This window comes from Drosophila bipectinata, chromosome XR (assembly GCF_030179905.1).
Source record: "Drosophila bipectinata strain 14024-0381.07 chromosome XR, DbipHiC1v2, whole genome shotgun sequence".
NCBI lineage: Eukaryota > Metazoa > Arthropoda > Insecta > Diptera > Drosophilidae > Drosophila > Drosophila bipectinata.
The window spans coordinates 9,367,713-9,379,935 of record NC_091735.1 but is presented as its reverse complement, the minus strand read 5'-3'; the positions used below and the strand labels follow the sequence as shown (position 1 = coordinate 9,379,935).

The following is a 12,223-nucleotide window of genomic DNA, read 5'->3' as shown; positions in this document are numbered from 1 at the left end:
CAATAAAAAATCTAAAAAAAGTCCCAAGCTTCTATCTTCAAAAATACGAAAGTTGATATTTCTACCAAATACCATTTCCGATCGTTCAATTATATGCCAGCTATAGGATATAGTCGGCCGATCCTAATGAAATTTGGAAGGTTGGATCAACTGACCAAAAATAGAATCTGTACTAAGTTTCAGCTTTCTATCTTCAAAAACACGAAAGTTGGGTCATTTTCGATCGTTCAGTTATATGGCAGCTATAGGATATAGTCGGCCTTATGAAATTTGGCATGTCGTAATGTTTTGGCAAAAATAGCTCTCGTGTCAAATTTTAACGCTCTAACTCTAACAACACCAAAGTTATACCATTTCCGATCAATCAGTTATATAGCAGCTATAGGATATAGTCGGCCGATCCCGGCCGTTCCGACTGCAAAGGAAAGAAGGGTGTGTGCAAAGTTTCAAGTCGATAGCTTTAAAGCTGAGAGACTAGTTTGCGTAGAAACAGACAGACGGACATGCTTATATCAACTCAGGAGGTGATCCTGATCAAGAATATATATACTTTATAGGTTTAATAAATTTTATTTATTTCGATAGATAAAACATGGAGGGGAAATTGATGAAAGGAAAAAATAGTCGGCCGAAAAATTTTCGGCGCGCGAGGATGAATTGAAATTAATTAATTAGTATTAAATGATTAATTAATTAATATTGGATTTGACCCGCAAGGGGCATTTTAATGCCATAAAATGGCATTTGTGATTGATTTTGATTTTGATTTTTACCCAGTTTTCTTTTTCTTAATCAGCTCCTTAGCGGCGAAATACATAAAAAAACACCAAAATCCAATCGGTTTGAATTCATTTTTTCTTATTTGTTTTTTGTTTACAAACAACAGCTGTTCAGTATTACCCTTTTCCTTAATTTTTTTGGTCACACTAGCTCGGTAGTTAAATAAAGTGCGATTTCGCTAGCGGATTTTCGACAGCGGATTTTCGTCGTCACAGTACTAGGCTTAAAAATCATTTATTAAATCATTAATTTTTGTGCCTGAAATTTAAAAAAAAAATTGGAAATTGAAAACTTTTTAGTAAACAAAGACAATGTGTAAAACAAACAATGTTCAAAATTTTTGTTTTCCCAAGTAAATGGGAAACAAACACATGCGTATGTAGATAACCTAGCTTAGAAACTAGTTGGATGAGACACTTTCAATGATAATATGGACCAATAAGGAAGAAAGCTCCAGCTCCTCGCTGAACTTGTTACGCAAAACCACACTGCGATATCCTTGGCGCACCCATGTGAGAGGATAGCATGCCTGCGCAATGAAGTGAGTTTCTGCAAACATGCTTCATCCTGCACCTCAAACCGAAGAATGGCGAAGTGTGGGTTGCGCACAATAAATTCGCAGGTTTCGTTCCACACGGGGTAAACCCGTTCTCATTAACTTTAGTTCGGTACTTAACGCCGGAGTCGAAATTGGCGACTACAATTTGCGGGTTGTTCGACCTGCCTCCTCAAAATAGGTGTCGTGCTGCTATTAGGCGAAGGCTAGCTTTGATCTCATCATTGAGATCCATCATCCACCATCTCACCAGACCATTGCACTGAGGATTGTTCGGGCTAAAAGAGTCTTATTGCATGAACGATGACTTCAGACCGTTGTTAAGGAATTTAGCCTGATTTAATTGCATAGCTTTATCACCCGTTTGGTAGTTTAGCGCAATCATTTGCGAGCCAACGTTCCAAAAGGGCATGGGATTAAAATGGACAAATCCATTGGCCTTTGGGATACACTCTACTAATCTGGTGGCGGTGATAAGAAAGAAACAGCGGCTGGTTATTATGAAAGAACTGTTTTTCTGTTTTTTTTTTCTGAGAAGCTGGATCTCTTGAAATATCCATGAATGTTCCCGGAACGGGACACTACGGAAATATATGATAAGGTCAGACATTTCCTTGGCTACGCGGGATGTGCGTTCTTTTTTGCGTCTCTTTGTAGCCAATTGGCTGGCTTTTATCCATTCGTAGGTTGTCTCCTGCTTATCAAAACCGATCACAAACGGGTTTTGCATGGCCGGCGTTTGCATCTGCAGCTTAAAGATTATGCATGGCTCATTTGATTCGAAGAGTGAGGCCACTGCTCCACAGATCTCGATAGAGTCAGTACGACCATCGGTGCCTTCGTCATTCATAGAGTTGTAGTCTTCCGTAGTACAGTCAATAACCTGCGTATCTTGTAATACAGAACATCAGAACAGAGTTTTATTTTTTTCCTAAATACCATACTCATTCTTACCTTAACGTAGTTTGCTGGTAAATGCTTCTTTATCATACCACCGTAGTCTCCGACCCACCACATGGTATTATCCCGCTGTACGTTCGTTATAATGGCGTGCTTCGGAAAAGATAATTCATCCGGTTTGTTCGCCTTGTAACTATACAAAGCTTTACAGGTGACATACTCGTCTAGGCTGGGCCCATATAATTAGAGGCTCCATTGCCGTTGCGGGTGGCCGCAAGATCGCATTGGGCGCCTTCCGTCAGTACTTGGCCCAATTTCTCCTGAGATATGGAATGACTTAATTTCACATTACGGTAAAGCGGATTCCTTGTGTAATAATGAACGAGCGAGACAAGTGATTTAAAATTCATAGTGTCAATACCATATAAACGCTCTTCCTTTCGGTAGTAAACGATCAGTGAATAAAATGAATCAAATACGAAATTTTCCACTAAGTAATACTTGATAGTTCCATTTTCGTGTTTTAGCTTTATTCGACAGTGGTTCGGCCTGTTTCGACGCCAAAAAGATAGACTATAATCGCCAACAAATGGCCGACTCGCGTACTAGCAATGTTCCGCCCCCAAGGTGCTTATATTTTTTTAAAAGGTCATCAGCTTCTTTCCTTCCAGCTAAAAAAAAAATTAAGAACCTAATTTGCATTAAAAAGAAAAGGAAAGACACAAAATAAGCATTATATGTATGTACAGACATATATAAAAAAAACCAGTGTGTGTCTAGGGACACGCGTGAGGAACGAAGTTCCTTTGGAATGTTTGGCAACGAAGGAGAGGTGAGGAACGAAGTTCCTTTGGAATGTTTGGCAATGAAGGAGAGACAGGAGTGAATGAAAACGAAAAATGATTTACAACAACAATTTACAACTTTATACAAAAATAATTTTTATTTATTACTTATTTATTCTAGTTATATAAATCTAATCAGTTCATTCAAATATAGTGATAATTGGCTTATGATAACTGAAGTAAGATACAAACATTTGATATTCAACTTTGTCCAAACATCTCGAAAAAACTGCATCAATAGTCGTATTGAATCTTGTTGTAGACATTATTGGGTCGTTATTAATTTTTAAATCAAATTCTTCAAGGAGAAATCAGTGGCTCTGATTTTTTATCAGAAAAGTTGATGTTAAAGCCGGCCAAAATTAGGGGAATTTCATACAAAGTTGTAGTACTATATCTCCGAAGAAGTCGAGAACCTTCTTTTCATGAGCATGAGCAGTGGAGAAACGCTCGACTGTGGAGAGCGAGAGAGTGGAAAAATGGTTATATTCTCTCACTCTACGAAGAAGCAGACAGATAGCCGTTTAACGTTACGTTACGGTTTTTCTAGGCTAGCCCTCCTCCACCAAACTCATACCGCGCCTTAAGAAACTTCGTTCCAAAAATCTTTTGAAGAACTTTACTTGGCCCTGAAACCCTACAAATGTACCTTCTAGTTTGCTGTGGAACCAATTTTCTTCAAAATGTAGCTCATCGTTAACTGGTGTATCCTTTTGCTTCTGCTGCATACTATTGTTCAACGTGCTGGAAAGTGAAATGCCAAAATCATCATCCTCGGAGTTTCCATTGCGAGACTCATTGATTTCAGAGGAATAAATCAACTCCTGATGAGTTAGCACAAACTGATAAAGATTCCATGACTTGTCGACCGGGTCCCCAAAGTATAGTAAGCCTTCCTTAAACACTTTTCGCACATTTTCGCTCGATCAATCTCGCCAGCTCCACCAACACCTCCTGCAAGGGAAGATCTTTGAGTTAGGGTCCCTTTGACACCAATACCATTTCCAATATTGTCAAACTGCGGTAGTTTCTTGTGCTTTAGGATTATTTTGTGTCGTAATTGAAACGGCGAAGGCAAGTGCTGCTCGTTCCGATCACATGGTTGGGTGAGCAACATATCCCCCAAAACCTAGAGGATGTAAGAAACAATAATGGATAATATTCTTTTACAGTAAAAAAAATCCTTATTGACATTCGCAATTGACAAATAATACACCATCCGCTTTTTATTTTTTCTATTTTTTATAATAGGAAATAGGGAAACAGACTTAAAAGTCTTTAACTCCACTAAAAATTATCCGATTTGGATGCTTTTTGATTTGTAGGAGAGGATTAGCCATTGAAACATTTTCGCATCAATAAATTTTTCAAAAACAACGAACTGGAGCTACAACCAGATTTTTTGTTTTAAGGGCGAGAGTCTGCAAAACAAATTTCATCGGAATCGACCGATTTTGGAGGAGACATATCCATAAATATACCTTTTCCCATAAAAACGGGCTAAAATTTTGAACGCGTGGATTTTGAAGATTATAAGAGATAGAGCTATCCAATTTGAACTTGAACTGGTATGGTATCTGCGCAAATCACGCCCACGCCATGTTTTTGGAAAATGTTTCGATGTCGATGTTTTTGTCTGCCCCCCACTGAATTGGTAGTATGGCCGCAGTATGCCCGAGTATGCAACAAAATTTTGAGAATTCAACCGTTAAAGTTTAAACTTCAAACTATAAAGGTTAGTTAAATTGTGGGTGGTTGAGATGAGTACTGGGTAAATATAGTCGGGGAACTCGACTATAGCCGTCCTTTCTTGTTTATATTAAATAACGCAATATTTTGAAATTATCACCTAATGGGATTTAAATGTTAAACATCTTAAATTATACGTTGCTTAACGAATATGAAAAATTGTGTACTTGTTACATTTAAAGCATAGTACTGTGACGACGAAAATCCGCTGTCGCACGAGTGACAGCTGTCAAACTCCATATAAACAAGAAAGCAAAGCTAACTTCGGGCGGAGCCGAAGTTGATATACCCTTGCAGTTAAAACCTGGTATATATCGCAAACATCGGATATAGTTGGCCGATCCTTATGATTACATCTTGATAAAACCAATTAATTTCAATAAAAAATCTAAAAAAAGTCCCAAGCTTCTATCTTCAAAAATACGAAAGTTGATATTTCTACCAAATACCATTTCCGATCGTTCAATTATATGCCAGCTATAGGATATAGTCGGCCGATCCTAATGAAATTTGGAAGGTTGGATCAACTGACCAAAAATAGAATCTGTACTAAGTTTCAGCTTTCTATCTTCAAAAACACGAAAGTTGGGTCATTTTCGATCGTTCAGTTATATGGCAGCTATAGGATATAGTCGGCCTTATGAAATTTGGCATGTCGTAATGTTTTGGCAAAAATAGCTCTCGTGTCAAATTTTAACGCTCTAACTCTAACAACACCAAAGTTATACCATTTCCGATCAATCAGTTATATAGCAGCTATAGGATATAGTTGGCCGATCCCGGCCGTTCCGACTGCAAAGGAAAGAAGGGTGTGTGCAAAGTTTCAAGTCGATAGCTTTAAAGCTGAGAGACTAGTTTGCGTAGAAACAGACAGACGGACATGCTTATATCAACTCAGGAGGTGATCCTGATCAAGAATATATATACTTTATAGGTTTAATAAATTTTATTTATTTCGATAGATAAAACATGGAGGGGAAATTGATGAAAGGAAAAAATAGTCGGCCCGAAAAATTTTCGGCGCGCGAGGATGAATTGAAATTAATTAATTAGTATTAAATGATTAATTAATTAATATTGGATTTGACCCGCAAGGGGCATTTTAATGCCATAAAATGGCATTTGTGATTGATTTTGATTTTGATTTTTACCCAGTTTTCTTTTTCTTAATCAGCTCCTTAGCGGCGAAATACATAAAAAAAACACCAAAATCCAATCGGTTGGAATTCAGTTTTGCTTATTTGTTTTTTGTTTACAAACAACAGCTGTTCAGTATTACCCTTTTCCTTAATTTTTTTGGTCACACTAGCTCGGTAGCTGAATAAAGTGCGATTTCGCTAGCGGATTTTCGACAGCGGATTTTCGTCGTCACAGTACTAGGCTTAAAAATCAAAATCCTAAAAATCCTTTTTATTCGTAATCTTTATAAATAATAATAAAAGAAATTGTTTTTAAATGTATATTTAAATCGGTTGACTATGTTTAGTTAAAATTGTAAGACAATATCCAAAATATAACCAAAATGATGACCTAAGCAATATTTGTTTGGCTCTTTTGGTAATAACGTTTAGTTTCCTTATTGCTAACATTAATAAATACACATGTGTGTTATTGAATAACTAGTACTTTTGATGTTACTTAAAGATAAAATTATAAATTTTGGTGCCTGAAATTTAAAAAAAAAATTGGAAATTGAAAACTTTTTAGTAAACAAAGGCAATGTGTAAAACAAATAACGTTCAAAATTTTTGTTTTCCCAAGTAAATGGGAAACAAACACATAAGTATGTAGATAACCTAGCTTAGGAACTAGTTAGATGAGACACTTTCAATGATAATATGGACCAATAAGGAAGAAAGCTCCAGCTCCTCGCTGAACTTGTTACGCAAAACCACACTGCGATATCCTTGGCGCACACATGTGAGAGGATAGCATGCCTGCGCAATGAAGTGAGTTTCTGCAAACATGTCTTCATCCTGCACCTCAAACCGAAGAATGGCGAAGTGTGGGTTGCGCACAATAAATTCGCAGGTTTCGTTCCACACGGGGTTAAACCCGTTCTCATTAACTTTAGTTCGGTACTTAACGCCGGAATCGAAACTGGCGCCTACTACCTCGACTACAATTTGCGGATTGTTCGACCTGCCTCCTCGAAATAGGTGTCGTGCCGCTATTAGGCGAAGGCTAACTTTGATCTCACTAAGTCCATTGCACTGAGGATTGTTCGGGCTAAAAGAGTCAGATTGCATGAACGATGGCTTCAGAACATAACCGCATTGACCATTGTTACGGAATTTGGCCTGATTTAATTGCATAGATTTATCACCCGTTTGGTAGTTTAGCGCAATCATTTGCGAGCCAACGTTCCAAAAGGGCATGGGATTAAAATTGGACGAATCCAAACGTTGGCCTTTCGGATACACTCTACTAATCTGGTGGCGGTGATAAGAAAGAAACAGCGGCTGGTTATTTTGAAAGAACTGTTTTTCTGCTTTTGTTTCTGAGAAGCTAGACATCTCTTGAAATATCCATGAATGTTCCCGGAACGGGACACTACGAAAATATATGATAAGGTCAGACATTTCCTTGGCTACGCGGGATGTGCGTTCTTTTTTGCGTCTCTCTGTAGCCAATTGGCTGGCCACAAGAGCCGCTTCTTGGATAGCTTTTATCCATTCGTAGGCTGTCTCCTGGTCATCAAAACCGATTACAAACGGGTTTTGCATGGTCGGCGTTTGTATCTGCAGTTTAAAGATTATGCCTGGCTCATTTGATTCGAAGAGTGAGGCCACTGCTCCAAAGATCTCGATAGAGTCAGTACGACTATCGGTGCCTTCGTCATTCATAGAGTTGTAGTCTTCCGTAGTACAGTCAATAACCTGCGTATTTTGAAATACAGAACATCAGAACAGAGTTTTATTTTTTTCCTAAATACCATACTCATTCTTACCTTAACGTAGTTTGCTGGTAAATGCTTCTTTATCATACCACCGTAGTCTCCGACCCACCACATGGTATTATCCCGCTGTACGTTCGTTATAATGGCGTGCTTCGGAAAAGATAATTCATCCGGTTTGTTCGCCTTGTAACTATACAAAGCTTTACAGGTGACATACTCGTCTAGGCTGGGGCCCATATAATTAGAGGCTCCATTGCCGTTGCGGGTGGCCGCAAGATCGCATTGGGCGCCTTCCGTCAGTACTTGGCCCAATTTCTCCTGAGATATGGGATGACTTAATTTCACATTGCGGTAAAGCGGATTCCTTGTGTAATAATGAACGAGCGAGACAAGTGATTCAAAATTCATAGTGTCAATACCATATAAACGCCCTTCCTGTAAAATTCGGCAGTGTTTGATTTTTCGATTGATTGTGAACGAGATCACGAATGCATTCGCGCTTTGCACCGAAGGTCGGACAAGAAATGAACCTATTTCTAAGCGGCCCAGGCCCTGCTCGGCCTGCTCCTTAGTTGTGTTAGGGTGAAACCACTCTTGATCCTCGTGCTTTTTTGGCTGTGGTACCGGTTCCTTTAGAATGATCGAAAACTCCGAGCTGCGCAACATGTTCTTTCGGTAGTAAACGATCAGTGAATATAATGAATCAAATACGAAATTTTCCACTAAGTAATACTTGATAGTTCCATTTTCGTGTTTTAGCTTTATTCGACAGTGGTTCGGCCTGTTTCGACGCCAAAAAGATAGACTATAATCCCCAACAAATGTGGCCGACTCGCGTACTAGAAATGTTCCGTCTCCAAGGTGCTTATATTTTTTTAAAAGGTCATCAGCTTCTTTCCTTCCACCTAAAAAAAAAATTAAGATCCTAATTTGCATTAAAAAGAAAAGGAAAGACACAAAATATGCATTATATGTATGTACAGACATATGTAAAAAAATCTTTTGAAGAACTTTACTTGGCCCTGAAACCCTACATTCGTACCTTCTAGTTTGCCGTGGAACCAATTTTCTCCAAAATGTAGCTCATCGTTAACTGGTGTGTCCTTTTGCTTCTGCTGCATACTATTTTTTAACGTGCTGGAAAGTGAAACGCCAAAATCATCATCCTCGGAGTTTCCATTGCGAAACTCATTGATTTCAGAGGAATAAATCAACTCCTGATGAGTTAGAACAAACTGGTAAAGATTCCATGACTTGTCGACCGGGTCCCTAAAGTATAGTAAGCCTTCCTTAAACACTTTTCGCACATTTTCGCTATCAATCTCGCCAGCTCCACCAAAACCTCCGGCAAGGGAAGATCTTTGAGTTAGGGTCCCTGTGATACCATTTCCAATATCGTCAAACTGCGGTAGTTTCTTGTGCTTTAGGATTATTTTGTGTCGCAATTGAAACGGCGAAGGCAAGTGCTGCTCGTTCCGATCACATGGTTGGGTGAGCAACATATCCCCCAAAACCTAGAGGATGTAAGAAACAATAATGGATTATATTCTTTTACAGTAAAAAAAAAGCCTTTATGACATTTGCAATTGACAAATAATACACCATCCGCTTTATATTTTTTCTATTTTTTATAATAGGAAAAAGGGAAACAGAGTATAAAAGTCTTTAACTCCTCTAAAAATTATCCGATTTCGATGCTTTTTGATTTGTAGATTAGGATTAGCCATTGGAACATTTTCGCATCAACAAATTTTTCAAAAACAACGAACTGGAGCTACAACCAGATTTTTTGTTTTAAGGGCGAGAGTCTGCAAAACAAATTTCATCGGAATCGACCGATTTTGGAGGAGACATATCCATAAATATACCTTTTCCCATAAAAACGGGCTAAAATTTTGAACTCTTGGATTTCGAAGACTATAAGAGATAGAGCTTTCCAATTTTGAACTTTAACTCGTATGGTATCTGCGCAAATCAAGTTTGTGTAAAAATTTTGTTAAGCCCACGCCAGTTCGTTAATGTTTTTGGAAAATTATTCGATGTCAAACTGTTCCAATGGGAGCCAAAATGGCTAATTTACCCCTAAAAATTAAAATGCAGCCAATTATCTCGGGTAATATACGTTTCTCTCCATTTTCCTTATAACTTTTTTGGTAAGTCAAATGGGTCCTTATCATTAAAAAAAATTATATCTTTGTTCACTTTGTAAGAACTGTCCTCTAAGCTTAATAAAATCTGGTATAATTTAAAGGAACTTAACTTACCTCGATAAGCGCCTGCGCCATATTGCGCTGCTGCTCTAGAGAACAATTTTGTTCTATGGAAAGGATCACCGGATATTCGGAGGTAGTAAATGCGTGATCCTTTATAGTTTTAATTACGTCCATGAACTTTATTTTTGAGGTCATTGTGTGGCCATGGAAAATATATGGTAGGTTATCGGGGCCGTTCCAGCAGTCTAGCTCAATGCAACGACAACCCATGCGAAGCGCCCGGGCGTATGCTTCGCAAGAAGACTCACTTGAAAACTGGTCGCCTGTTAGGTATGTATTATGCGAGGAAGCGATCCAGTAGGAAGACAGCGGAAGTGTCATGTCCATAAAAACTTTGTCGAAATGGCTATCCCATATATCATTTTGTTTGGAGAAGAGAAAATCTACGAACTCGGCGACTGTAAGATGAGGTTCCTGCACGTCTCGCTCCACATCCTGGACTAAGTCGCGGATAAATGAAGCAATCGATGCGGCACTGGTGTCGCTGGAATTGAATTCGCGCTGCTCCCTTTCCAGGAATTTTTTTAATTCTAATTGTCCTACCGTCTGCTGGTCCCGCGAGTACGGAAATACACCGGTACTGTTGCATAAGATGTTCATAAAGTTAATGGGCTGCAGTAGCTTCTGATAAAGACGGGAGAAATCATCAAATTTTAAGTCATGCTTGCGCCGTACGTCTTCGCTAAAGCAGTCCATAAACTTGCTAGTGCTCATTTTGCAACTAACGCTGGCTAAAAACAGTTTAAAGTCTTTTATGGTAACCTGGGTGGGAATCTGATCCGACGATTTTGTCGAGTGCGAGTTAACATTTTCGATCTGGTAGTACTCACGTCGCAGCCACCTTTCGATTTGCATTGGGTAGGGTGCAGCCAACGTATTACGAACCATGTAACGAAGACCACGAACCCAGTTTTCGGCCTCAACCTTCGACAACGCCACTACAGAGAAACTTTTAAGCTTAAAGTTGCTTCCGTGCAGGACCACAAAGCACTTGCTACTTTCAAAACGTTGGCACTCGTCGGCGAATAGGCGAAATTCTTTTGAGTGCTTTCCAACTCGAATCTCACGGATTTCACGCAGCTGGATAGCGCCCTCATAATCAGAGCGGGGTGAATGTGCGGCTACTGTTGCCCATAGCAACTGCTGCGTCTCACGAATGAGCATCAGGTGGCGGCGATCTGGTCGTCTCTGCTTTCCATACAACTTGGTCACGATAGTTCCCCGCTCCAGCATTCCAATGGTCTGCTCCATTTCACCCAGCAGCGGGGCGTTCATCGCACTAAAGCAACTCATTTGTGCATCCGACCTCCAGGCTTTACAATTAAAATACTTGAAAGCCGGCGCAGTAAGATTTTATTTAGGTAAAATTGAAACGAATGGCCATTCGCTTGCCTGGTTTTGGCTTGGTTGCTTTCTCATCGAAATAAATTCACAAACAAAATTGAAGTAGCAATTTACTTGCTGAATGTTATTTATTTTCAATTAGAGATGTATCAAATATTTCTTCACATCGATATTTTCCCCGAAACTGATATATTTGTATCGTAATCAAAAGTATCCTATACCGATTTTATTTTAAAATATATTTTCCGACATTTTCTTTTTGGTCACACTAAAGTAACACTCTCACACTAGTGATGTAAATTTGACGAGGTCGGTATCCACCGATGTTTTCCGAATAGAACATCCATGTAGGGTGGAAGATAGGGTCCATTTTTTTTTTATATATTTATGATATTTTTCGAATAAAACATCGATGTAGGGTGGAAGATAGGGTAAATTTTTATGTCTATCTATGGGTTAGGGTTGTTGATAATATATCAAAATATCAATATATCGATATTTTTTTCTTATAATGATATATTTATATCGTAAAGCATAGTACTGAGTTGACGAAAATCCGCTGTCCAACGAGTGACAGCTGTCAAACTCCATATAAAAAAAACGGTGTAAAAAAGGAAAGAAGAAGAAATTTTTGCCTTCTAGATTTTGCGGGTACTGAGTTCACGAAAATTTTTGTTATCGATTTTAATCGAGTTGCCGGATCAAAAAGAATAAACAGCTGCTCTCGGGGAGTTAAAAGAAATATTTGAATTTATTTTTATAGGTGTGACATGGAGGGTCAATTGACCAAACAAAAAAATAGTCGGACCGAAAAATTTTCGACGCGCCAGGACAAATTAAAATTAATTTCTGCGGTCAAGACGAAGCCCATAATGTG

General features: G+C 38.7%; 1 protein-coding gene and 1 pseudogene across 1 annotated transcript; both read right to left on the bottom strand.

The window, feature by feature from the left end:
* Positions 1-1,044: 1,044 nt before the first annotated feature.
* On the bottom strand, positions 1,045-5,070 carry LOC122321403 (1-phosphatidylinositol 4,5-bisphosphate phosphodiesterase gamma-1-like; annotated as a pseudogene).
* Positions 5,071-6,275: 1,205 nt separating this feature from the next.
* Positions 6,276-11,550, bottom strand: sl (small wing phospholipase C gamma 1). The gene is made up of 4 exons (XM_043211237.2): positions 9,994-11,550; positions 8,772-9,243; positions 7,781-8,634; positions 6,276-7,709 (listed from the first exon to the last, which is right to left on the bottom strand). Exons 1-4 carry the CDS (start codon positions 11,293-11,295, stop codon positions 6,639-6,641), a joined length of 3,699 nt encoding a protein of 1,232 aa, XP_043067172.1. The 5' UTR covers positions 11,296-11,550; the 3' UTR covers positions 6,276-6,638.
* Between the last annotated feature and the right edge of the window lie 673 nt (positions 11,551-12,223).